Source organism: Nipponia nippon, unplaced genomic scaffold (assembly GCF_047370975.1).
Source record: "Nipponia nippon isolate SJK-2023a ecotype South Korea unplaced genomic scaffold, ASM4737097v1 scaffold_10, whole genome shotgun sequence".
In the NCBI taxonomy this organism is placed as follows: domain Eukaryota; kingdom Metazoa; phylum Chordata; class Aves; order Pelecaniformes; family Threskiornithidae; genus Nipponia; species Nipponia nippon.
The window spans coordinates 31688316-31715863 of NW_028262291.1; the positions used below are offsets into that span (position 1 = coordinate 31688316).

The window sequence follows — 27548 nt, forward strand, 5'->3', positions numbered from 1 at the left end:
AGCAAGGCACTTGGAGTCTGCAGCATTGCATTGCTGCAGGCTGGAAGATCAGCGTCTGGCCCAACTGCATTTTGAAGTAGAGCTCTGGCGTGCACTGGGGGCAAAGGAGAGTGAGCTGCTGAAAACAGGCCACAGCGTGCCCCTGCACTTGCTGTCTAAACGTATCATCTCTGTTTTTGCTACCAAGCAAAAGGTGACGCAGCTTCCCACCCAGCAGGAAGGCAGGACGGTGGTCTCTAAAGATGATAAGCACCTTGTTGGGGTGGCTGAGAGCTCACCTAGCACAGGGGGCCACGCGCAAGGCTGTTTCCCTACCGTGACTGAAGAAATGTGTGAGGAAGCAGGCACGGAGCGCACCAACGGTGTCCCACAGGAGCGCCTTGCAAGCACAGGCTGCAGCAACCCTGCACATTTGAAATGGGAACAGCAGGCTGGGACCAGCTGGATGCGTGGAAAGCTCATCCCCATAGCATCCAGCTCTGAGTCAAAGCATGACATTTTCTAGTAAAATAAAAAGCAGCTGAGGCAGGCTGGCTGCAGAGTGATGAGCCAGCTCGAGCAGTTTTAATGGCAGTGGGTGTGGGTGCCGGCTGTATGGCTCTCCGGCTCTTCCTGCCTGCTTGCCTGCAGACCCTGTGGCTGGCAGCCGGCTGTGGAGGTAACCGCCTGCCTGCATCCCTCCAGCACGGCACAGAGGTGTGGAGGCTGCCTTGCACAGCAGAGGAAGGAAATTTAAAAATAACAAGAGTAAAAAAAAAAAAAAAAAAAGAAAAGAGACCGAGTCAGATCTTTCTCAGTCCTGTGAACAGATCTGGGGCCCTGCGCAGGGTGTGTCTGACAAGGCTGCAGACCCCGGGCGCCTTGCCTGCTGCAGCACCACAGCAGCGTTTGCACAAACACACGCTGCGAGTGCAAAGGGCAAAGGCAGAGAAACACGTGTGCGTGCCAGGTCAAGCAGTCTTCCTAGGTGCAAAAAAGGCCATCTTTGCCAGTAAATACACCAACAGACTCTACCAGCTAATGGCAAAGGACGTGCATTTGGATAAAATATGCAACAACCACCCCTGCTGCAGATGAAAACCTCTCAGCCCAGGTAGGTGCAGAAAAACAGATCTCACCACTTAGGAGCCATTCACTAATTATTGACTGTCTCCTCCAAATTTTCCTTTTTTCATGATTAATTATTTACCCAGCCATCCCAATTTTAAGTTCCTTTGTGTAGATTCTGCTGGCACAGAGCAGAGTAAGTAGAAAAAACTTATGAAAAACAGCTAACACTGATTATTAAAAGTAATTATGAGAAAATTGCTCAGCATCTTCACAACGTTCAAGCCAAGTCCTGCCACTGAATCAAACTGGTCACGTGTGCTCTGATGGGACCGAGAAGGGGAGAGAATCTGCAGCAGGAACCTTCCTGGACAATACAGAGCAGTCGGGACAGAGGGTCTGGATAAAAGCAATGCTTCAAAAGGCGTGTGCTGAAAATGGAGCCTGCCCCTCATGGCATGAAGCTCCTAGCCATTGCCTTGCTGACGCTTTTTGACAGGGATCTGAAAAGGGGTAAGGAAACATATCCAAAAGCTTGCTCTTCTGAACTGCAGATCTGCAAAAATCTCTCCCTCCCTCTCTCCATCCCAGGATTAATTTTGTTGGCTATTGAATCCTTTTCTTACTATGAGACTTTGTGGCTTGGGGTGGGGTTTTTTTGAACCTGAACTTGCTGAAAACGATGCGTTCCAGAGGGAATGGTGTCAGACAAAAATAAAGGATAATCACTTCTCTGACCCTGGCTCAGGAAAAGGCCAGGATCAGGTCCCTGGCTTGTCAGGCAGTCATGTACACCTGTCCAAAGCAAGAAAGCAAAGGGCATGTACAATGCTACCAAACGGCTGGAATAGTACTTTGCATTTGTTTTGTGTCCATTTGCACAGGACCAGAGAGATCTCGCCCTTCTCTGAACGAGCTGGAGAGGAAAACAATGCTCTAAACCAAGCAAATACCAACCTGCTCTTCCCCCGGTGTGACAGGGCTCGCTCCCATGGCTTTGCAGTCCGCCTGCACAGCAGCTGCGGCCGCCTTTCCAGGATGCTCCCCTGCCTGCGGGCAGGGACAGACAGCGGGAAGCCACCCCGTGCCAGGCTGACATGAACGCTGGAGCCGTGACAGCCCGGCTGCCACTTCAGCTGGCAGTCAGGTGCCTGCTAATGTGGGGATGCCCACCAATGTCATCGTTTCACCTTTACAGGGGAGTAATAGAAAGTGCTTCGAGGTCATTTCTGCTCCTTTCTCTCCCTTCTCAAAAATAACTAGCAGAGCACGTGTCTGGCTGCTCCTTCATCGTTAACAAAGCTCCTGTGCACCCCCACCCCCTTCCATGATGCACTAACTAATCCAGGCTGCTCTTTCCCCAGGGAATAAACCCCTGCTCTGCAGCCAAGTCACCCAGCCCAAACTCCTCCTTGCCTCGAGTGAGGAGGTTTGTCATGGCACTTGTTCTGACATGAGGCTCACTGCCATCTAAGGACATCCATCCACCATTCTGGCTACCATGGAGGAGGGCTGGGAGGCGGTGCGATGGTGATTACCTGCTGTAAAGTAGCCTGCAGTAATGTGCGTATCAGCAGAAATAGGAGCAGGTTGACGCTTGACTCTGCACAGCATGAGTGGGGCATGTTGCGTAGACACACAAATAAAACGCGATGAGTTGGTCAGGGGTCTCAGCGCCATCCAGCCCTTCGCCACTGAGCCGGCCACTTTCAGCGGCCCTGTGATTTCTATCTGCTGCAGGGGGAAGACTGGGCATGGAGGCACAGGACTCGAACTGGGCCGGGTGTACAGCCATTCCTGCTCAGGATGGGACTCTACCCTCGTCTCTCCTCTCCTCCAGCCTGGCAGGGGAGGAGGACTTCTGTGCGAGGCAGGGAGCTACACCCAGCTTTCCCCCTCTGCAGCCCACTGCTTCCAATCACACCCTTGCTGGAGGCCAACCTCATGTTCCCTGCTGAGCACCATGAATCTGCAGGATTGAGGCCAATAATATTGTGGTTATTTGTAATAATGACACTGGGAAGAACAGAGGAAAAAAGATCTAAAATGGATTAACAAAGTATGTATGCCTGGTCTGTACACAGCCTATGTCCACTGCCTTGCATCAGTTAGTGGTGTGAACAATATGTTCCTTTTATCCTCCCTGGTGCCCCTCATAATTCTGTCATTGTATCTCAGTCCCGACCCATAACTTCTCCCTCCTTCCCTTCCGTTACTGCACTCCCAGAGTAAGGAGGGGAAGCTCCCACATCTGTGGTTATTGTACGGTGTGGAAAAAAAGTAACCCTTCAAACTTACAGCATCTTACAAATCTCCAAAATGTCAAGCATGTTTTGCAGCACTAATCAAGCCTTGCCACCTCTCCACTGAGCAGGTAGCTATTATTATTCCCATTCAACAGAGAAGAGGATATGAGGCAGGCAAAGTTGAACCTTCTTTTCCCAAGGTCACACAAGAAAGTGAGGAAACCAGGGGAAGCGCATGGATTTTGTGGCTCCCAGTCCTGTGTTTTAGCCACACAGCCACCTTTTCCCTTCTGCCCACTCAGCTTGCCACAATCCAGTGCTGGAGGGCAAAAGATCCCAAATGACATAAACTTACCCACAAAATATTGATGTGTGAATCTCAAGCCATAGAGATGTTAATTTGCTTTGCGCGAGCAACTCTTTCAGCCCCAGTCTGTGCTTCTGACAGAACTTATTTTCAGTAATAAAAGTAAGGCTATGTCATATCAGTGTCGTATACAGGCAACGTTAGGATAATGTCTTTGGGCCAAGACGTACTCATGCCCCAGAGAGACATACTCATCAATTCTTAAACAACTACAGTGAATTTCTACTCACATCAGTGAATCCAGGACTTTGTATGCAGGCTCTAAACCAAATCCTCCATCCACACAGGCTCTGATATGCTACTTGGTTTCTCTTTTCCTTCCCTCTGCTTTCCAGCTATTTAGAGGAATTTTGAAGGGGTGCCTTCTCAAAGCTGCACCAAAGGTACTAAAGATCTTACCGTGTAGCTCAGCGTACAGAAACTTCATGTTCTTTCTGTCAGCATCTCTGTATCTACACTGCTTCAGAAATGTTCACTTGCCCAACACAATGCAACGTGATTGCAAAGAGCTTTACAGATTCTGGAGTAACATCAACTCCCCTCCCGCATTGTGTGAAGCTGGGGAACAGCCCATCTACACAAATCTACTCCTGCCCTTTTTGTGCCTCGCTATGTTTACTCATATGCACCCACAGCTCTTTCTAAAAGAAACTTGATTCTTACTTTCACGGCTGTGTTAACATGACACCAAAACCTGCTCCTCCGGCAGTTTGCGGAGGGCTGAGGATGTCATGCTGACACATCCAGGGCTTGATCTGACAGCAAACAAGCATTGCAAAAAACAAAAACAAAAACAAAAAAACCACCTCCAGTTTGAATGGGCTCAGCTGGGAGGAGAAAACTCTCCTGCTTTGAAGCACATGAACCCTCACGTGTTCAACAGAGACTTGGGGGCGGGGGTCGCACACCGTTAGCTGATAGGGGTAGGAAGATGGCAACGTTTTTTGATGCTTCATACCATCATAAGACTGTGCCTTGCACCTCCTTCTTTCCCCACAGCCTCTGAACTCTAAGTCTAGTCTACCCTTTTCCAATGTAAGCAGCACTGGTTTATGCTTTCTCAAACCAGACATTTTGAAACACAGGGCTGACTGCTGCCCTCCATTACCTTCCCCTAATCCACCTGCCAGTAGTCCCATGCACAGCAGACAGAGGGGTTTGTCTCCTTTTGTCACCATATGCATGCTTTTAGGGCACACAATGACAATCAGGACAAAAATACCACTGGGATTTCATTGTATTGTGCCGCTGCAATGTAATTTGGCAGCACACAGAGAATGCAGCAGAAAAACAGCAGGGAAGATGGTGATGGGAAACCACACACTCAGGCTGCAGGAGTCAGGATTCAGTTTATGTACGGTCCTGAAAGCCAAATATAAGTGGGACATGTACACCTGTACATGCATGCACATGCACACGGACCGACACGTATACTTATGGGAATAAGTCAGGAGGTGCAGGAAGCATTTGAACACAGCCACAAATGCAGAGGTCAGTAGCTTACCTCCCAGCCCCCTCAGAAAGAAGAGACACTTGGACAGGAGCTGCCGTAACTCTACGTAACCACTCCTTTGCTACCCTGAAGTGGGGGTTCCTGGCAGAAACATGGTGCTGGCAGAGCACATGCAGACACCAAAAAGGCAAAGAAGAGCTCAAACCCAGTTCTCCTGTGAGAAAATGTGGCTGGAATTCTTGATTACTGCATGGGTTGCAATTATTTCTCCTCTCCAAGGAAAAGGAAACATCTCTGAGGAGCCAAAAGCAAGGGAAAGGGAGAAAAGGAGCATGGGAATCACTGCAGGGGGGTCTATAGGTAAGGCATCCAAAGGGAAGATCACATGGTGAGGCTAGGGAGGTGAAAACCAGAATGGGTGAAATTTGCACCAGTAATGAATAGATTGATAGGTTCTGCTCTCATACCAGACACCATCTTTGTCATGAGGAAGAGGCGATACAATTTTAATTGCCTGCACTGAGTTTGGGAGACAGCTGTGCAAGACAAACAGTTTTCCATATTATTTTTACCTTGGGTCACCATGTTTTCCCCAAAACACACATTGAGGCTGTGCATATGGATGCCGTACCCTATGCCCCCAGTGAAGAAAACAAAAGTGCTCGTTCCTTTCTTAAATAAAGGAAAAAAAAAAGGAAACAATATTTTCATTTTCACACTAGCAGCAAGCAGCAGGCGAGAATCAAGAGGTGCTAAGAGATGCAAGCACGTCCTTTCCAACAGATACCTTCTTCTTTGCCAGCAATAAGTCTTGGTAAGCATTCGAACGGAGGAAGCGCGCATAGCTGTCACTCTTCATCAGCTTGTAAATGTGCTCCTGTGGGACGGGAGGAAATGAGAGACAGAGAATTGTTATCAAACCTCATTTAGACATCACAGGGATTTAAAACACAGTGCATTAGAAGGAAGAGAGACTGATCAAAGTTCTAATTAAGTCTGCTATTATTGATTATCTGTGTTGTGGTAGCGCACAGGAGGTCCATCCTGGGGCAGGGCCCCGCTGTGCCTGGGGCTGTACGAACACAAAACAAAGAGATGGCCCTCACCCCAAAGGCTGGCACACATTATTCAGTAATCAGTGTTATTCTGCAAAGACTGCAACTCTCTGAAGTCCCCAGATTATAAGCAGGTGTCTAGCCAGGCTGAGACTACTGGGATGTCTCAGGAAGGAAGAAATAAACACCAGAAATTGTGCCATAGATTAGGTTTCATTTTACCACTCATAGATACTTGAACTATCACCCAGCACATCCCTCCTGTTCATGGAGGGGAACTGATGCTTGGACACATTTCATCTCCACTTAAAGACACTTAAAGCAAGCCAACCTGTTCATGTCCTGAAAAAGCCTGTATCTCTGGTGACTATGCAAGGAGGTTATATGACTAGCTCAGATGCGGATGGCTACATCATATGTATAAAGTTATGTCAGATGAGTCCCTCCTATAGGGTCTTTTTTCTCCTAGCAAGTCAAACTCCTGTTACCAGTTTGCTCTGAGAGCACTTACTACATGCATCTTCAGACTTACAAAGTGGTGTTTCATTGCAGCAGAACTTCGTCCCTACCCTTTTCCAATTTCCTTGCTTAGTTTTACTTTCCTGCTGAGAATCCCTTAACAGAGTCAGCTCTTCTTCTCCTAATTATCCCTGGATTTGTAATAGATATTATCCCAAACGCCAAGAAAATTAAATCAAAATACTTTGACCAAATAAAGACTGAGAACACACTAAAGGAACTCAAGAGAAAAACGGGCACCCTGGACATTCCTCTTAGACTTTGCCCAAGGAAGCACTTTTATAGAGTTAATGAGCAATTTTATCTATACTGATTTATACAATGTGAAATATTCTCTCCTGCCCTAAAGCCATTGTACATGAAACTTTAGAAGAGCCAAACCAGACTGAAGTTGCATAGCTTATTTCGCAGTGTTAACAAGCCAAGCAGAATTCCCTTATCTTCACCATCATGGGTAATTAGTGATGACCTGTCTGTACACAGAAGAACTGCTTAATTCAGCTTTCTTGCACTATTTGGTGTAGTCCTAAGAGGGGCATAACTGCCACTGGTTCTTCTATGACAGCATAAACATATCCTTGCAGCTACAACCCGGTGTGGAACAATTTTTACTGGTTAATTTCCACACTTGCTTTTAGACCTGACAAATCCTCATTTGTGTAGCACTATCTGTCTGAAGGATAGCACAAGATTTTGCAATAGAAATGCTCGTATAAAGCTATTTAGCAACTGTCACCCTTCCTTGCTGCAGAAAAACACAAGGGAGGGCACAACTTCATACTTCTCACTTACAGCACTGCCATGAGATTTCATATCCAGCTGTGGGACATTTCTTATATTTATTCAGGACAGAATGAGCCAAGTACGCACTAAGACAAGAGGAGGGAAAATAATGCACAGCATGGATATGGTCGTCAAAAGGTTTCTGTTTCTCTGGTGTGAATAAGGACTTTCAACATCAGCTCTCATTCAAATACTTCAACTAGCAGAAACTCAGGATTCAGTTGATTTAAACCCACGCATATTGCAACCAGTTAACCTGTATCATTACCTCTTAAGGCTTCTCAAGGGAATTCCATGTCCTCCTAATGAGTTCTTCATAATTACCCGGGGAAAAAACCCACCTAACTATATACCTAAAAGTCTTTTTCCTTCCTCTTCCAGGACCATGAGGAGACGGATGAGTAAGTGGGGCAGCCACCCTGTAGCCCATCAACAGTAAAGGGCCTGAGGGGTCTCCAGAGCCTCCCTCCTCTTAGTGGTCCTCCCTTGCAGCACCCAGGGCATGCAGGTGCTGGTGGGAAGGGGTGCTGAGGCGGGCAGGAAGGTGCCGTGGGGCTGAGGTAAGGTGGTGGGTGACAAGGGTATTTTGATTAACATTTTGATAGACGTGATTATTTTTTTTTTACTACCTTTGGACTCCAAATGGTTTCTTTACCTGTGGTCAGACAACTGGGTCTGCTCTGAAAAACAATTATAACATTTTTTGGAAAATAACATTCAGTTTTCATTACAGACAGATCATGTGAGCTGTTTGCAGGCAAAGGAGAACACACCAGGCTGGCCGTACAACCCGCCAGCACACCAGCGACAACTATCGTTCTTGCTCATGTCAAGACGGCTTCATGTATTTGACCTTAAAACAGTATAAATTCAATATCTGGCTGTGGGAAAGGGGAAAAATTACTTCAATCCTGAGATGAAATAAACCACAAGCAGACTTAACTGAAGCCCTTCCCTGAAAAACAGGACCATTGCACACCCACAGCCCAACTGCCACCGCAGTTAGCTAATTGGTATGAAGCATTTTCTCTGCTTTTCACATCTTGGAATCGCTGAACAGAAACACCGCTACCTTTCAGCTGTTCACCGAAGATATAGTCAAACAGGGAATAACTATTCTTAGGCTTTGAATGCTAATGAAGAAAGAAGACTGGGCATAGGAGAAGGGAGGGACATGCATAGTTTCAGAAGCAAACTTTACTGCTTAATTGCAAGAATTCAAAGGGCTTGCTTTGAAGAAGCTCTGGACTGGAGGCACGAATGACACACTGATCATTTATTTTACAGCACTGCATTTCTGAAGCACCTCCTGGAAGCCTGAGCCAGTTGCTCAGGTCAGCAAAGACTGCCTTCCAATTTGCAACAGTACAGGACAGCTTCCATTGCTGCAGCCAAAATCCCTGCTGAGACTGCAGCATGAAGGTTCCTGCTAAAATTGTGGCTGCAGTGTGTGTTCAGCCCAGTGACACAACAAACCTAGCTGCAGGGCAGGAAACGCCAGTGGCTGGGACATTCGTTTTGATCTTTAGCCTACTCTGTTCTTCACCACCAAGCTATTTTCTGTTATACTTTCTGAAATCTGAAACATGCTAGGGAGAATTTACAGCCAGTGTTTAGCAGCTCCTCATTTCTTAAATACATTGAAAGCTACTGGAGGTCTAGCAACTGAGCATATTCTTCTGAGGAAGCCTGAGCAATAGGCCTATCAACAGAGGCGCCTGCATGGATTTAACTGCTCCGTGCGACTTGTGTGAATTGGTTTGTCCCCTTTTATCATGGATTTTTAACTCAGTTGGGACCATTGCAACCCACTGGTCTCTCACTTACTATTTTACTGAGCAGCTGCTTCTGTTCCCCCTCTTTATCACATGGTAGAGAGGGAGCATAACCTCACCAAAGACTGAAATCTTCAACTGCAGCCAGCACCTCTAGTGATGCACTTTATACACATGCACACTCCCTGACATACCTGATGCTGCTGGCAAGAAATTTGAGCCTTCACATCCTTATGCTGAGAGAACTCTGCATTTTGTAAAGTTGTTTATTATAGGGTAATGAGCTCATTCATTATTACTGGCTCCCTGAATACACAAAGCAAATCCACTACTTGTGTAATTTTTAACAATGCAGCTGCAGCTCTGGACATTACAGTCTCCCGCGCTGCAAGCAGTCTGGCCAGAATTATCACTGCGACATTTCTTTGTAAGTGCCATGGGAAGTTCCTGTGCCACATCTGCACAACAGCAGGAGCAACATTTCATCTAGGCAGTGTAGCATCTCCCAGACATTGCTGGGTACCGGTTCCCAGGTAGGTCTCAGACTCACAGCTCCCTGCTCTAGACTTAAGACAGCAATCCTTTAGGGAGTCACATTGCAAAACCAAAAATTCAAAACAATCTTCTAACAAAAACTGCCTAACTGATCTATTAAACCATTAAACAAGGTAGCATCCTGCTTTTAAAAACAGATAGAAAGCAGAAAAGAAAAGCCTTTCAAGATTTGGCGAGGAGTTGACAGGCATCACGCGTCCCACTGGTCTCCCCTGCAGCCTTGGCAGCTACCTCTGAGCACCAAGCCGCTGTCTCAGGCCACTGCAGTGGCAGCTGCGAGTGGAGACAGGGACTGACTTGACACGTGCGAGCAAGCCCTGGCGAGCTGGCTTTTTGAGCTGACCGGTCACTTAGTCCCTCACACAGCGTGCCGTTAACGAGTGCTGGCTGTACTGATGCTCCCCTGCGAGGATGGCTGCACATTTGGAAATGTCAGTTTAACATGGAGTCTAACATGACACAATAACCTGCTTTTGTAATTACACTGGATTTCGTCTCCAGGAAGCAAACAATTCCCTTACAAGACTCCTGCAAGCAGAGCAGGCTTGCTGTCAAACATCCCCAGAACTGCTGTTCCCCAGATCCTGAACCAAGGCAACAGAGGCAATGGGGTCTCCATGCATCTCTTCTTGAGAAAAAGGCAGACCCCCTTTCATGTTTTGGGCACCTGAATCACATCTCCTCTATGGTGGGAAGAACTACACAGTGAGTCTGAGGGCTATCCAGGTCCACTGAGCATCTTCTCTGTACTTAGGCTTGTATCATGAGAGTTACACTTGAGGAAGTGTAACCATTCCACTTGCCATCGCCATTGCATGATATAAAGGAGAACAAACAGTAAATTTTAAAAGGGGAAACGTTGTCACTTCTGTGAATTGGAAAACAAAGGAACCAGCCACGTAAATCACAAAAAAATTCTTTTCTACAGTTACGTGACACCAAGAGGAAATCCCGCCCCAGCGACAGCTGACAGCCTAAGTGCAGGGAAATAAACCCTGATAAGATTCAGCATCTCTTGGCTGTTTTCCTTCCACAAGCTCTGTCTTTGGAAGGAGATGAAGGACAAGCTCTGTAAATTTTCTTGACAAGAGGGGAAAGAGGGAGGAAAAAAAAAAAAGAAAGTTTGCAATCCAGACGGGAATGTGGGAGGTGGCTGAGATAGCAGAAACTGTCTCAAAGCTGCACCTGCTTCAAATCAATGTGCTGCAATGTGATCTCAGGTCTCTCTCCCCCTTTGCAGTCAAAGCGCAGTGACCCTGAGGAGGGCACAGGTGGCAGCCAAGCAGGACCTTGGGAACACCCGAGAAATATGTGGGAAAAAACCTGAAGGATAAAAAAATAATAACAACACCTGACTTGCACAAAGCACCCGGTGGACCTCAGGAATTGTGTTCTCTGTTAAGAACATTTCTTTTTAGCAGAAAGTCTTGGTTCTTTCCTCTGAAATGTGTATATGAGCAGTGTTGTTGGTTAAACATATCCCTTTCTAATCCTACCTGTATCTTAGCCACTGTGACACTTTGTGACAGGCTTGAGACTTTTTGGGGGTTGTGAAGGCCAAGCACAATGTTCTCATGACCTTTGAACACCAGTTAGATTCCAGAAAGCCCTTAAATTTTAACTTGCTGATAGAAAGTTTTCCCTGTTTGTGCCTAAAAAGAGCCATAGGCTTTAGATGACAAGGGGGAATAAGGGGAAATTGCAAATTCTTTGCTCATTTCAAGCACAGGTTTCCCATTTAGCACATTTTTAGCCCATTCCGCGCGGGGGTTACACTGAGGCTGTTCAGATTCACTTGAGCCCCAAGGGCCCACTTTGCCCTTTGTAAACTGGTCATAAGCCTCCTTTCTCTAGCTGTCCCACTCACATCATTTGGATTGTTTTGGAGCACCCCTTCGTCCTGGCGTTAAACTAGTGCGAGGTGATTTGGAGACCCTTTTGTATTGCAAGCATGCGAACACCAGCAGCTGCCCCTCTGGCCAACCGCAAGGGAGATTTGCAGAATGTCTCACAAATCCATTAGAAGAAAAGCCCACAAGAAATGTAAAGCAGTAGATTAAATAACTAAATAAATAACAGCAAACTGCAATGAATGCTAATGTTTGTTCTACCTGTACGCTGGGCGCTGGGGAGGAATTTCTTGCAGATTCGCACATGAGAGAGCAGAGCCTCAGTGAATGCCTTGTGGCCTCTGCTGGAAGGATGACAACAGATGCCAGCTGAGGACCTGCCCGGGGTTTGTTTTTTGAAGAGCTGTCTCCATAGCACAAAGAGGACGTGGGAAGGAGAAAGCAGGGAGATGCTTTTCTGAGCATACGGTGTGCGACTGCTGCACCTTCCAATTAGACTTGGCAGCAGTCTTTCTGTCGGCACCTTTACTCTGCACGGACATCTGTGGCAGCGGGGGTGAGGTTACCCCCTGTGCCAGCACGCACATGTACCGCAGTCAGCAAAACCTGCTATCCAGGGGCTGTTGGAGACACATCCTGTTCACTCGGTTGTACTTTTCCCAGCCCATCCTCAGGAATCCTGCCTGAGTGGCAGGACCCTCTACCACACCACCACCAGGATCTTCCAAAAAGCTGAAGAAAGGGAAGGAGACCTACTCCTCATTAGCAGTTACTTGTGCCACTACTGAATACAACAGTTTTTAGGAGCAATTATGATCAATTGCTGTTCAGTCTAACTGACAGTGATGAAATGTGCTTTTGACAAAGCAGGATAAAATGCAGCATTGGCTCTGGAAGCTGAAGTAGTTGGTAGCAGACACAGCTGAGATGAGGCAAGCAGCAAAGAAGCTGCAGAAGACGACCTTCACACTTGCCCTGACTGAACCTGATGTGAAAACACGGCGGGGGGGGGGGGGGGGGGGGGGGGGGGGGCAGGGAAACACGGGGGTTTTATTCCAATTCCCCTTAATGTCTCCAAATCTCCACTTAAAACACCTCTGGATCTGCTTATTCTGGTCCCTGCATTTAGGATTTTACTCTTCTTAGAAACGCTGTACTGCAGGGTTTGAGCTGTCTGCATGCATTAGCCAGGGAGAGCCCCCTTCCCGAAGCCTCACTGGTACCTGGCAGCACTGCCACCGAGCAGGGTGAGGAGTAAACGAGGGCTCTGGCTGCTGCGGGAATGCTAGGCTTTCCTTGATTTATAGTTAGAAAAGAAATGTTTCAGGTTGCTAAATGGCATATAAGGGTCTTGGCCTGAGTGTGAATTGCTCTGGAAAATCTGAGCAATATCTTTTTGGCCACTCTCAAGTTATTTAAGTGACACAATAATTTACACCCACAGTTTTAGCTGGTGCATTTTCTTCACACTCAATCAAGTTGTTTTTGTTACTAAGGAAAAAAAAAAAAAGAATAATTATACTGTAATATATACTAACCTCCCTGCTAAACTAAAAAGCATAAAACCTCTTTTCAGGCCACAAATGAAATTACACTGGGCTGAAGGCACAGGAACGTAAGAAAGAGCTTTAGCAGGAGGGATAACTGTAAGCAATGAGAGCTCATTTTGAGTAATACACAGAAATCCTTTGTTTAGCCCTGTAGATACATAGTTGGAAACACAATGTAAATCTTTTGGGGGAAAGTGTGTTGATAAAAGTAACACATAAATTTAGCTTTGGCTCCTCTGTAAATTGATGAGACAACTGGTTTGCTTCATACCTTCAAACGTACAAATGGGAAGGCAGAGCTGCCAGGGGGTCCGTGGCAGACGCAGTGCGGAGGACTACAGAGGCAAAGAGTTGTCGAGCACTGCACAGTTAAGGGGTCAGCCTGGTACTGCAGGAGATTTAGTCCTAAATATAGCAAGGGCTATCCTGGGAGACAAGAGTGGGCTGCTGGGAGTCTAACGCCATATGAGCAGCTTTAGGTTTTGAGAACAATGATCGTGGCTAAGAGGCTGATTCTCTCAATATGGGCCAAATCCTGGCTACTGGCAAAAAGCCCAAGTGAACAGGTTTTGCTTGGGAGGAGGGGACAACCTAGTGTAGCATTTGGGAGATTGGCACCTCGTTTCCAAGCAATACAATATCTAGTTCAGCAATGAAGATGGGTTTTTGCACTCCTGTACATGCTGTGGTACAGCCATGAGGTGAAACTACTCAACTTTTTGGCCAACACCCTGACATTTGCAAGGCTGTCTGCAGCTTCCTCTTCCTGTTTTCTCTGGCGAAAATCCTGCCAGAAAGCCGAGTTGTGCCATGGAGAGGAACATGCAGAATCTCTCACACAGCAGAAATGAAATTCTGTTGCACTGGGGCAGCCTATGACCCACAGGAGATGGTGACAGAGCAGGATGCAGCCTTACAGAAACAAGCAGCATACAGCTGCTGCATAAAGGGGGCTACGCTGCAATAAGGACCACCAGCCCTGTTTGGATGCCTAGCTAGAGAATATATGCTGAATACATAAACAGCCTTCCATAGCTCATCAACGCTTTGGCTGTAGGGTATCTACTGCTCTATCAACCTGGACCTGCCTTTAAGTGATTGAGCTCAAGCTCTCAGAGCCTGTGCTATAAATGCGTATCAAAATCTTGCATCTGTTTGCTGATGAACCCCATCCAGACAGCACATGACACTCATACCTGCTGTGGTCTGAGAAGGGGAGATGTGAAATGCATTGCTGATAAATCTCCCCAGGGATTTTTTTTTTTAAATTAGAAGGATGAACACTTTAAGAGATAACAAACCTTTAGAAAAAATAGACTGCAGTGTTCCTGCAGCATGTGGGTTTGGCAGGGGTGGAACTGAGTCATCCACAAGAACATTCACCCATTGTCCACGAGAAGCGGACTCCTGGAGTCCTGGCTTCTCAGGTAGAAAGGGATACATTTGCAGGCGTTTTCACTCCCTGCTTGGGAGAAACAGAAGAGCATCAGCTGCTTCCCGACTTTCACGAGACCACGAAATGCTCTGGCTCTGGATTTGAAATGCAGTTGTTTCTTGCATTCAAGAAACACAGTGCACAGTACTGGCACAAGAGTCCCAGAGTCCGAGCACTGAATTCAATTTTTAAGCAAGCTAGAGACTTTCCCATGTAATCCATTTAAAAGTATTTTTTGGAGTTAGGAAATATCTGGCACATGAGGCATTGTTATTGCTCGTGCATGTGGTTATATCCAGCTTGGCAGGATCAACGCACTGAATAACAGGCAGACTATTGCCCTGTGGGAATATGCTGACTGTTCTTGTCACCCCATTCTCATGATCTTTCATTTGGAGAGATCTGCTGTCTTCTGTCACTGTATGTGCAATGAGAGAGCTCACTCATGACTCTTCCTAGCCCTTTTCCTGCCCGTGTGCAACAAGGGTGTTAGCTTAGACAGTTGTTTGATCCCTGACGCCTTCAAAGACAGAGATGCAACAGCAAGACAAAGGCTGGATGTTAGATGTTTTTCATATAACATGACTACAAGACCACAAATTAAAATGAAAGGTAAAGGACAAAAGAAGTACTTTCTGATGTGTGGTGCATATGTACATTTTAAAAAAAAATCCTGGGAAAGTAGTAACACTGAATATCTGCTCCTGTGTAGACCTCTGCTTCAAGTCTTTTGTTTCCTGCTTTGCGCAGCATCAGGCACACCAGCACAAGCCTCCACCGCCACTTTCCTATTTTTGCTCCACACACCTAATTGCTCTTCTGGGTGTATTTGTGGGGCTCTTGGTTTTAGATTCTGTTTGGTTGTAGGTTGTTTTGTGAAATCCACAAGGGAAGGAGCTTGCGTTTTTGTTTGTGTGTAACAAACACACAGCAACAGTGAGGCTTCGCGTGAAGGCTGTTTCTACAGTCACTGTAACCCACATAGAGGGAAGGCAACTGGAGTACAGTGTGAGGAAGGAACTTCTCCTTCAGTCCCATAGAATCAGAGCCAAAGGGGGAGAAGAGAATAAAGGTCAAGTCCTTGTGCAATGCCTAACCTCCACAGAAAGGTCCATGCTGGCAAAAGCCTCCAGGAGGGCCTGGGCACCATCCATGTATCCATATGGATGCAGCATGCAGTGCTTTCAATTCCCTGTAGCACAAGCACCAGGTCTCTGAGCAGTGTTGGCTCAGGTGGACTTGAGCCCCCCTTCAAGGCAGAGCACCTGGGTCTGCCCCATGCCGCCTTGCTGACTTCCCGCGCTGCCAACCAGAGCTGCTTTGCCATTACCTCGATCCTCCATTCTTAGTCACCATCCTTTACAGGCATGCATGTAACCGGGGTGGCTGGGTGAAACTTTAAGAAAATAGGAATAATGTTTCTTCAAGCTCTTACATGAAAGGTGATACAGACGCACAATGAATGATTATTTTAACGTTTTCCTTCCATGCTGTGATTTTGCTCAAGACCTACAAAAGGAGTTCTGTATGCCCACTGAATAGGCACCAGGCATACATTGCTCTATATGCTTGCTTTCACATCCTGTGCATGCTTGAAAAGACATCGTCAGTGGAAGAAAGGCCACCCCTCATTTTCCCTTCTTGGTAGAAAATGACATTCCATCACCAAGAGATCCTTGCTCATGCTTGGAGTTTGTTTTTGAATTCAACAGGATCCTCTCAAATTCTGTCAACGCTCCCAGCTTCCTGATGGGACCAGAATCCAAACTGAGGACTGATCACTGATGAATCCTGCAAGGGCTTATATCTCTATCACAGTCCAGAACAAGCTGAACCAACACCTGGGGCAGCTGAGAGCATGAATTGGGTCCAGATTTGGGCCAGGTACATTTCTGGTTTGAGCAGCCTGGAGTTTGGCATTATAGTCTAAATCTGCTCTGGAATTAGCCGAGGATCTGCACAGCACAGTTAAAATCCCTAACTGAGCCGGGATTAGAACTGAATTTCCCTGAATCATCTTCACAGGAACAACAGCCGATTAGTTCAGGTAAAGGAACGTCAATCTAAAACTCTACTTTATTTATTAAAGAAGAAAAATAAACAAAGCAAACAGGAAAGTAATTCCAAAGACAACTATGTGGCTTACCTTACTTTAGTATATCAGGCTCTGAAGCCTACCAGTAAATGCCCCTACAAGCAAACATTACTATCAGGAGACACAATGCATTCTTGTGATACTAGTTCCCAATGCCAAGGGACTGAGGCAGGGATTAAAGACTTGCTGAAGGCAGAAAGACATTTCAGGGGAGGCAAAGAGATGCTTGAAGGTGGTGGTGGGGGGGGAAGTTTAAAAACTAATTATGTGTCATACAGATAAGCCATAATTGTCACACTCACAGCTCTGGGTTCCCATGTTAAAGATGAATTACTTTGGCTGTCAGCAGCTTCATTAGCCAAAAGAGGCCATTCAGATGGACCCGAACCTATTTACTTTCCAGAGCTGGCTGTGCTTGCTTCGTATTGCAGGGCCCCACACTGGTTGTTCAATGATGCTGATAACTCCTATGGGAGCTCACATCCTTCTAAGTAGTTCACTGTATAATTGAACTGACCTTTCCTGACGGTGCCCCCTGTATTAAAAGCTGCTTTACTCCCCAGTGAAAATGGTTTGATAATCATAATATTTTACTCAGTGGACAGTTGTTTAAGAGAAGAAAATAATCAGCTGAATTGGTAGGCTCGCCTCTGGAGGGGCCCAGCACTAAAATGACAAAAGGCGCTGCAGATCAAGATAGCCGGCAGAGCTGACGATCAGGACAGAGGTGGGAGTGGGAGCCGTGCTGCTTGAGGAGGGGGGATGCCAGCAAACCTGGATGGCTGGGGGGGACGAATCATAGAATCACAGAATCGTTAAGGTTGGAAAAGACCCTTAAGATCATCGAGTCCAGCCGTTAACCTATCACTGCCAAGTCCACCACTAAACCATGTCCTCAAGCACCACGTCTACCCGTCTTTTAAATACCTCCAGGGATGGAGGAATGCAGGCTCAGCCGGCACAGCACGCTCTGGTCGGAGCCAAGGCGAGCCAGCGCGGCTTGAGTGGGGCATGGGGCAGGCAAGCGTACAGGCAGGAGTCGCAGCAAGAGAAGGCAGCTCTGTGCAAGCGGAGTGGTGCTGGACTGCAGAGTGCAGCAGCAGCAAGGGACACACAGCAGGGCAAGTATCGTAAGCTGAAGTGGGGAAATGGCTAAACACTTACTTCTATAATACAGGAGCCCATCTTAGAGAGAGCTCTGTCCGAAATAATAAATGGACACCAAATTCAGGTTTGGAGTAGGAGCCCCTTGAGGACATTTGGAGCCGAGATTTTCAGTGTCACTTTTCTTAAATAGAGGAACCATTTGCCTTCAGACCGTGAGTGGCCTTGGGACAAAGAGGTCTTAAGCGAGAGGCGTGTTTGTCAGGAGGCCCCTTTTCTCCCTGTTTTCTTCTAGGCCAGTTGTCTTACCAGATGGTTGTGCAGCATCTGGGAGAGCTCTTCGGGGCTGGAAGCCAAGGTTGTGCAAAGAAGCACATCCATGTAGACTGTTAAGCGCCTGATAACAGACAATGCTTTGCTTTCAACTTATGGTTATAACGCATCCACTAGCCTGAAGTATACTGTGTTCTGCTACACCTTTCCCTTCCCAAATACAGCAGTGTGTTCGTTCCCAGTGCTTTTTATACATAATTGCCATTTTGCAGGTCTCCTGGGCCAGCATAAGGGCCAGAGTGCCAGATCACCTTCTCCTGTTTTTCCACTGCAGGAGCAGCAATTTCATTTTCTCAGTTCAGCTAACCCTTTTCTTTCCTCTTAGTCCTAGTGTCTCAGAGCTGCAGGCATTCAAAGAATGTGCTGTTCAGTAAACTAAATTTTTTCTTGTTCTTTATCCACAAGGACATTTCAGTTGTTTTCCTCTCTGTGCTAAAGCTACGCAGGACAGGACAACACTCATATTTTCCCTCCCACAGTGGAGTGTTTTGACTGGTTGTGTCTGGTTGGGTCCCTAGGAATGCAGGATGTGTGGGAGCTCTCATGGGCTCCTGGTGCCACAGTGCTGAGATAAGGCAGCTGGGCTACAACCTGCTGCAGATTTGTGGACAACAGAGCCCTGGAGGTGGCAGGGCTGACCTGGGGGAGATGCCAGGACAGTACCTGGGAGATTCAGTGCGCACCGGGGGGACCAAGAAGTAGATGGGCAAAGAAAAATGTCCCCTCTCCAGGATTAGCCAGTAAAAGCCAACATTGCTCCAGCTCCGCCAGGGCACTATGTCCCTCAGCAGTGTCTTGTTCCTCCCTGCTTTTGTTAGACAGCCTCCTTAGCTATCTGGTCAAGCAGTCACAAACAGCTTGCTTGCCCTTTGGAGAGCTACCAGAAGTCCACTGCACAAGAAGGTAACTGGGTTCACCTCCCACATTGCCCTATCCTCTCTTGGCACAGATTCAGGCTCCAAGAGGACCATAGCTGGGCCTGAAGGTCTAACTTTGCCTCATACTTCTGTTTCCATGAACCAAAACAGATGAATTAAGGACATCCGTCAGCAAAAAGATCCTCTGAAATAAAATTAACCCAAAGAGCTGAAATTGCAGTCTAACTGCAAGAGCTCCAGCTTGATTTCATCAACTCCCCTTTGAATGGCAATTACATTGTGAACTGATCAGTTCAAGCCTAAATCCTCCGTGTCTTCTTCTGATTAAATACTCATTGTCTAAACATCCATCTTATTCTCAGTACTTATCAATTTAATCAATTCCCCCATTATTCACCTATCTGCTTTAGCCTGCGTTTTGCCATCGTCATTTTTTTCAGATGATGCAAATTGCAGAAGTTCTTGTTCACTATAACTGCAAAGCAAAAAATACATCTTAGCCAGAACGTCTTCATATTCCTGTGTTTCTCAGCTTTAAAAAGAACATTTAAGTTGCCTGATATTCACAGGGGATTGCCTTGAAACTTTGCGTACATTCCTTCTATGTTGGCCCCAAGGAGCAAGACTGCATTCAGGAAAATACAGTATTTGATGCTAGCTTGAAAAATTCATTGCCTAACCTTGTATAAGTGGTCCGTAACATCTCCTCTGAGACGGAAATATTTTGTTAGTGGAGTATTTTAAAGAACTGCCTTTGAACACCAATTTAAAGAAAATATAAGAACAGGGATTCTTTTCATTTGCTGTTGGTTTTACTACATGCTTTTGATAAAAATGATTACAAGGAGGATATCTTTTAATTGTGTCCCTGGTAATATTTGCCAAATGATCCCTTCTTCCTTTTTATTTTTTAGCCTTTATCAAATGATATTTTCACCTTCTCAGAAGGTTATGCAGCTTTATCCTTGCTTGTAGCAGTTTTTCTCAAATTATCTGTTTTCCTAAAGGCATTTTCTGTGTACAGTTTATCTGTAAAATTTCCCTGATAAATCTGGGGCCCTTAGGAGGGAAGGATTAAGCTCACTGCATTGCCTGCTGTCCTATCATTATTCTAAGGTATTGTCTGGTGGACAAGTTTCTAGCTGTGTTGGAAGGAGCTGCTGCATTTGGGGTTTGGGGGGGGGGGATATAATTAGCTAGAAATAAATAAATGATTAAAAAATTGTATTAACCAGGATTTCGATATGATATCAGCCATTCAGTAAATACGCCAGACTTTGGTGACAGGGAGTACAGAGAGCCAAACTGAAATTCATAGCACTCTTTCATCTTTGCTTTCTCTGAGACATGGCTCCAGCTCGCTGTGCCTTGCAGACTTGTAAATTTTGGAACATTTGTTCCCAGAGGAGAATTAGCCTGTTATAACTGATAGATTCAAAGAAAATATAATTTACCCAGCTTGAATAGATATCCTCAAAAGTCACTTCAAACTGCGCGTCTCCTTTTTCTTACAAGTGAGCAGTAACAATGTGATAGTGGAGTATCAGAGTAAAACTGAGAGTTTTATTAGCAGTAGTTGCATAAAATCAAAACCAAACCTGTGCATCTTCATATGTATATCTCCCTGGGTCTTTGACATTTTGGCTTGTTTTCTCATAGCTGTGGGAATCCAGGTTGATAGCACTTTGGGCCCCGGGAGCTAGAAACTCTTGCCAGATTTCTTCCACTCTGGTGGTTACATCCTGTAGAGGTTGTTTCTTGAGATCTTGGACAGCCAACCAAAACCTGTATGAGGCAAAAATTAAAGGGAGAAAAAGAGAGAAATCTAGATAAGACTTCACAATAAGCCTGGGCAGAGTCCCAAAACACAGACTTAGAGCCTAACCCTGCATCTAGCTGAATTCACAGAAGACTCTCCATTTAGCATGATTTCAGGGGAAGGTGTGATATACTTTACACCAAACCCTTACACTGTGGCTAAGATCAGAACAGTGCCTGTAAGAAGTGATACGTTCTTATTCAAACCGCCCCTGCAGAAGTATGACATTAGGTATGCAAACAGGAAACCTCCAGAGCCATGCAGCTGGAGGAGGGGAGCAGGCTCTGCCTCCCACCGTCCCTCTGCAATCCGCCGGTCATTCCTGCCTGCAGGATCAGCTGTCCAGAGGGGATGCAAAATGCAGAACAAACTTAATATTCATATCATTTCCAGGGTGAAGTTGTAGCAATGGCACTTAGAGCAATCTTTTTTTTTTTTGACTTGTAAACTGACCAGCGTTCAGATGGATGCCATGGGCAGAGATGAATCTTGTCATGGCCATACTCCAATTTTACAGGGATGTTTTCTTGACTGGACCACACTTACAAGCTAAAATAAGTTCATAAACATTAAGAAGACAATCTCTTTGATGGCTAAGGGCATAATCCACATCTCGATCTGTGAAACCAAAGGCCACGGATTATTTTTGCAAGAGTGACATGCATTGTCTTTTACCCTAGAAAAAAAAAAGGGTATTTTGTTGGTGGTGCTGGTTTTATTTATTGTTGACAGAAATCCACTCTTGCAGGTGATTAACTCAGAAGATGCAGGGTCCCCAGTAGCCTTTTGTTTTGGTCAACGCTACCTTCTAGCAAGAACATAGCCTCTGAGGCCTCTGCCCTGGGTACCCAGGCCCTGCAACCCAGCTGAACGGGTACAACAGTGCTCTGTAGGGAGTGCTGAGGGCTACAGGGCAAATAGGTACAGAAGGGACCTTTGCAGCCACCTGCAATAACCAGCTCTTTCCTACCCCATGGCAAAGGAGCCCATTGCCCAGAGATGACAAGGAGGGCAGGGCTTGCCTTGGCTGTCCCTGCCCCGCACCGCTCTCGCACACTTGCCTCTGTTTGGCAGACTGTGCAGTGGGGACAAGGTTTGTCTGGGTCACTGCTTGTTCAGGGCATCTGCAACAGCTGCACAACTTATAAAATCCTGTCCCTCCCCCTTATCATTATGGGAGACTACTAAATAAACCAGTTGAACTTTGAAAGCCTGATTTCCCACCCCAAATCATTCAATGGTGTCAGTGTGCTGCCACTAAGGCAAATGTTCCCCCATGGTGGAAGGAGGAAGACACAGCCTCTCCCAAACCAAAATCCCACTGGCAGCGAGGGTGGCTGGAGGAGCCCACAGCCTGGTGACTGTTTCTGACCCTCCTTTCCTTTCTGGCTGCGGGCAGTACCTAACCACCCCAGAAACACTGGGGTTATCGTAATCAAATGAGGCCACTAACCCATTTAGCCTGGTCCCCTACCTGCAATAGAGGGAAACAGCCAATTTGGGGAAAAAAAAAACCCAGACATTCACACTGCATGCAAGGCCAGGCTAAATCCTTCTTGCCTGTCCCCCGCTCCTCCCCTGCCAGGAGGGGGCCTAATGCCACAGCCCTGACTCACCCAAGCCACTTGGTTGTATTCCTTCATACCGTTTTCCCTGCTCCCTGGCAGGCTGTCAGTTACGCTCAGATACTACATCAGTACCTGTGGAGTCACACACTGGTGGAGCTCACACGGCAACATTTGGTTTTATAAACTGAAATAGAGTATTTGGGGTTGGCGGAGGGGTGTGTGTGGTTGGTTCTTTTCCGTCTTTGAGATGTTAAGTGCGCCTGATGTCCTGCCTTGTTATTTGAACTGTAAGTGACACCCCCGCTTATCACATGCACGCAGAGAGTAAAGGGTGGCACTCACAGTGCAACAATCGGATGCCATATGTGGCTTTCTTTACTTCGAAAATATTTTATCATTCAATTTCAGATGCGATGGGAACATGTGAATGCAGAAAAAGCATAGAGAGAAAAGATGCTAATCATTCCAGAGTAGCTGGGACACTTCAGACAAACACTTGGCTAGAGAGAACGCTTTCTGCTGGCTTATCTTCTGCCCCTGGAGCCGGGGAGGCGGGCTGGGAAAGCACGCTCCTGAGAGAACCGGGTGCGCTGTGAAGTGACAGCTTGCCAGAACAGGAGCACCATCCATTTTAATAACCATTTGGCTCAATCTGAAAACCAACCAACCAGACCAACCTGACACTAACAAGAACAAGCTCTTTTTACTGCAAGCAATTGTGAATTCATGCCCAAGGCTGGATGTCCTCTTCAAGGCAAAGGGGAGTTTTGTCTTGGTAAAAATTTCAAAGCTATTCACTATAGCTGGTATCTGAAAATCGAGGAACATCAAAGAGGGGTACCCAGCCCCGCAGCCTCGACTCCAAGGCAAATTCTCTGCCACAAGGAATCATCCTGAAGCCAATGCATAAGCAGGGCTTCCTCTGGGATTTATACAGCATTTACAAGAGAGAAGCAGGTATTTCTGCCCAGGAAAGGATGCGCTGGAATTTGTGCTCAATTATAAAGTGCAAATGCATTCCCTGAGTCAGTCCCGCAATTTCTGAAGCGCAAGCCCAGCCCCAAGTTCACAAGGAGACAGAAGAAGATCCCGCATTGCCTCCTCCCTTTCTCTGGGAAGCAGATCTCCCAGTGGACATCTCTTGCACAGGGCAGGGAGCAGGGAGATGTCCTCGTGTGTCCTCTCCACAAGTGCCCTATAAGCAGAGCAGGACTGGCATGGTGACTGTCTGCACAGAGGGAACAGCAGCATTGCTCACAGGTTCTTTGCCCTTTATAGAACAGCATGTAAGATATGGAGAAGGCTGATAATATGGTGTCCTAAACTGTTATCAGAGGCATAAACTATTCCAGCCTCATCCAGCTCATGATTAAGCTGCTGTCACTTGCAGGAGATATCCCATAATGGCGCTTTATCCCATGCAGTCCCCTCAAGGCACAGAGAGCTCCTGGGCCTCAGCATGCCCGCTCTGCCTCCCTGCAGGGCACTGCAGAGGTGCTCCGTCACCGCGGGCTGCTGTTTGCAGATGCCCCTCGGTGAAAAGACTGCTAGGGAAGGACAGGGGGTTGCTTCTGAGGTACGCTGTAAAACAAAAATTAATTTAAAAACCTGATCAAGAGGCAAAATATGGATGACTCCACAGACTGAGGAACGTCTGTCAACATAAGGACAGTATTGTATCCCCATCTTGGGGGAGGACATGATACCCCTGGCTTGACAGTGAAATCACTGAGTGACTGTCTGGGTTCAGAACACGAGCACACTCCTCTCCTTGCCTCAGTAGCTCCACGTAAGTATCTGGTGCACCTCCTGTCTCACATCTCTCACCACTCACAAACTTGTTCTCACTTCCTTTCACCAAGAGAAGAAATACCATTTTAGCATCACAGTTGAGAGGGGAAATGAATGAAAGGAATAGGTATAAATCAACATGCAGTTCAGACAGGGGAAATATTTACATCTTTGTGTTACTTAATGGCCGGATCCCGGGTACGGTGCGCTTGGCGTGGCTGAGACCAGCAGAAATGTGTCTTGTGTGGGGCGTGCTGGGGACAGACGCCTGCGGCGAGGCTGCGTGCTAAGGGCACAGTCCTTCACTAACGCAGCACTTCCAAGGAGACCACGGTGTCGGTGTGAAGGAGGGCAAGCTCCCACTGCCCAGCTGGCCTCCCCCGCCGGCCCTCCTCCTCTCTCCTCTCCCAGGCCGCGCACCCCACGGCCAAACTGGAAGTCCCTCCTGCCTTTTAGCGTTCTGGGGCAGGAAACGTCTCTCTGTAGTTAGACAGCACCCGGTGGTTCGCCAGCGAGTAAACAAGATGCCAGTTCGCTCACGACTGACAGCCGGCGGGGAGAGAGACCGGCATCTCACTGCCGCCTCCCGGAGGACCACAGGCAGCCTCCCAGCCGGGCCCGGGCGGCCGGCCCCCCCCCCGCCGCAGCGCTGGGCCCGCTCGGCGCCCGCAGCCACCTCAGGCGCGGAGCTGCCGTGCCGCCTGCCGGCCAGGCGGGGAGGAGCCCGGCCGCCCCCGGCTCCGGCAGCCGGCCCCAGGGGGACCCCGGGCCCGGCCACCACAGGGACCCCCGGCCCCGGCCCTGCCCCTTGCAGGGGACACCAAGACACAGGCGCTACATGCTCAGTACTGCGCCTGCCGTTCTGGTGGCTTCGGGAGTGGTTAGAAAACTCCCGCGTAAATGCTTTTTATTCAGAAAACAAGGGGATTGGGTGCGTTTTACTTAATGTATCTGCTCTCCTCAACGCCTGAACTTCTCCTTTCCTGATGAAAACAAAACAAAAAAGAAAAAATTGGCAACAAGTTTCAGCCCTTAGGGGTTGTACAAGATATAAACACTTTCTGCAGGTAAAATTCTCTTCTGGATAACTCGATTTTCAACACATGTTCACAATAACACACAAAATGCCTGCATTCGTGCATTGCAAGCTTCACAGTGCATTCCTATAAAGCGTCATGCGTTCTCTATTTAGGTCTATAAACAGGTGTGCGGCCTCCCTTCCCTTCGGGTAAAATTCCTGTGTCCCATATTCCCACTTAGTTGTTTCTCTTTCCAGCTGACATTCTTTGAAGTTGGGGGGGGGGGGGGGGGAGAAATCAATCCACCAGTTAGATGAACATCTCAGCAATCTCGAGATGTCTCGGGTGATTTCCAGGTCATAAAAAATGTATAATAATTCTCTGTTGGCCTTTTTTTTTTTTTTTTAATTGAAGCTTGGCATTTTGTCTGCTATATTTTGGGTACTTCAAAAATCAACAGAGTCAAAACAAATTGCAGATGAAAGATAACAACAGAGAGGAGAAAGAAAAGAGAGCAAGAAAAAGAGTTAAAATAAAAACAGAGAGAAAAATACCCAACTGACTGGCTTTCTTGCTCTCACATAAATAATGGACAGTCAGTAAATAAATAAGTTACAGGGCTCAGCCGAGCCCAGGAGGCTGGTGGACATGATCCTGCAAGTTTATTAGAACACAGAAACACAGCTGGAAGGAGACCCGGGAGGTCACTGAGTCTCGTCTGCTGCTACCTCCGGCAGTGCCTCACTCGAGACCCCCACCGGGACCAATTTTTCTCAGCTAGGAAGATATGGAAATACCCCACCACAATCAGCCCTGTGATGTGGGAGTTGCACCACTAGGTATAAGAGCAGAATTTGGTCCCCCTGCTATACCACTGAATTACATTTATTTCAAGGCATTCTCAAGTGCACACTTCATGAAACCTTTTCCAGCACTACCAGGAATTTCTAGGTTTTCCATCAGTCACTTTCTCAGATCTGCCTTGAGGACAATACAGGGGCCTACAGGACTCCTGCCAGTGTTAATGAAGATCCTACTGACATTCCCAAGAGAGAATACATCCCCGCTGCAACAGTTCCCAGATCTCTGCGTAGTTACTGGGAGGAGAGTTCTTACAAGATAACTACAAATGTAATTTTTCTAGCAAGGTGCTAGATGCTGTGCCCTCAGAAAGTTCCGCACAGCTTCCCAGGGTTTGGGTGGGATGCACCTCACTTAACTGCAGATGTCTACCGTGCAGACACGGTCATTTGAATCAGTCTCCCCAGGCTTATAGGTGGTAGAGAGAGACAGGCACTTTACAGTGCAATTTAGGTGCTTTTAGTTTTGTTTCCACTTAAGGCTGAAACAAATCCTTCCCAGGTGATTCGCTGACTCCTCTTCAGCTTCTCTTCTCTCACTCTAAAGGGAGCCTGGATGATACAGAAGAAAGCACGTGCTTCCAGGCTGCCAACTTAGGCAAGACAGATCCCAACCTTCTGTTGGGTGTGACTTAAATTTTGCTTGCATGTTTAAGCATCCAGCAGTTGCTTTCCTTCCTGCCACACACTCCTAAGGAGAATTCAGGAGCTTTCTCTGCCACACCTGAACCCTAGAGAGCCACCTGCTGCTCTCTAGCACCACCGCTAACAATCCAACCTATTCCAGTTTTCTTCATTAACATTTCTGCCTTTACATCCTGTTGTTATTTAAAACTTTAAGCAGGCTTGCTAATACTGATGCAATATTAGACAATAATGATACCACATAAGCCAACACCATGATAATGATACCATAAGAATGATAGCAATGTTCCCATATTAACTAATAACGATATCAGTGTCTTCCAAAAAGGATGTGGGATTTAACCTCTCTATCCCAGCCCACTGACTTGCAGCCTCCCTTCGCTACAAACCATCTCAAAACCAGTGAGAACACACATCAGCAGGAGGAGCAGCTCTGACTGACCGAGGAAGGCACACGCTTGCCTTCTCATAATGAAACTTTCTCCATTTGTTTGAGTGGGATGAACATGGGGGACACCTGCTAGTCATAAAATCTGCTGGATTTCATTAGCGCAACCCCAGATAAATCTCAGAAAACCCATCTGAGGGGTATTTCAGTACAGTATATTAATTTTGCACTTCATCACTACAATTTAATTGCAAATGAGTACCACTGTACATAAGCGCAGTAAGCATATACAAGTTCAGTACCTGTCCGGCAATAAAATTTCAAGCTCATTTATGTAATTTCGTAACACTCCCTTGTTTATCTTACAAGTTAACTTCCAGGTTTTTAAAAATAACAAACATAAAAGTGTATTG

At 46.8% G+C, this 27548-nt stretch overlaps 1 protein-coding gene across 10 annotated transcripts in view; it reads right to left on the reverse strand.

Annotated features, from left to right (window-relative positions):
- The window catches only part of RGS6 (regulator of G protein signaling 6), a 288240-nt gene that overhangs the window by 18210 nt on the left and 242482 nt on the right, over nt 1–27548 (reverse strand). For 9 of the 10 annotated variants that reach the window (XM_087746410.1, XM_087746409.1, XM_087746412.1 and 6 more), the window contains 2 exons: nt 20644–20830; nt 5901–5990 (listed from right to left, as the gene is read on the reverse strand). In XM_087746410.1, the coding sequence (XP_087602536.1) occupies nt 5901–5990; nt 20644–20830 (277 nt within the window). Of the gene's footprint in view, nt 1–5900; nt 5991–20631; nt 20831–27548 lie in introns of those variants that run through there. The other variant, XM_087746418.1, reaches the window with a different exon arrangement.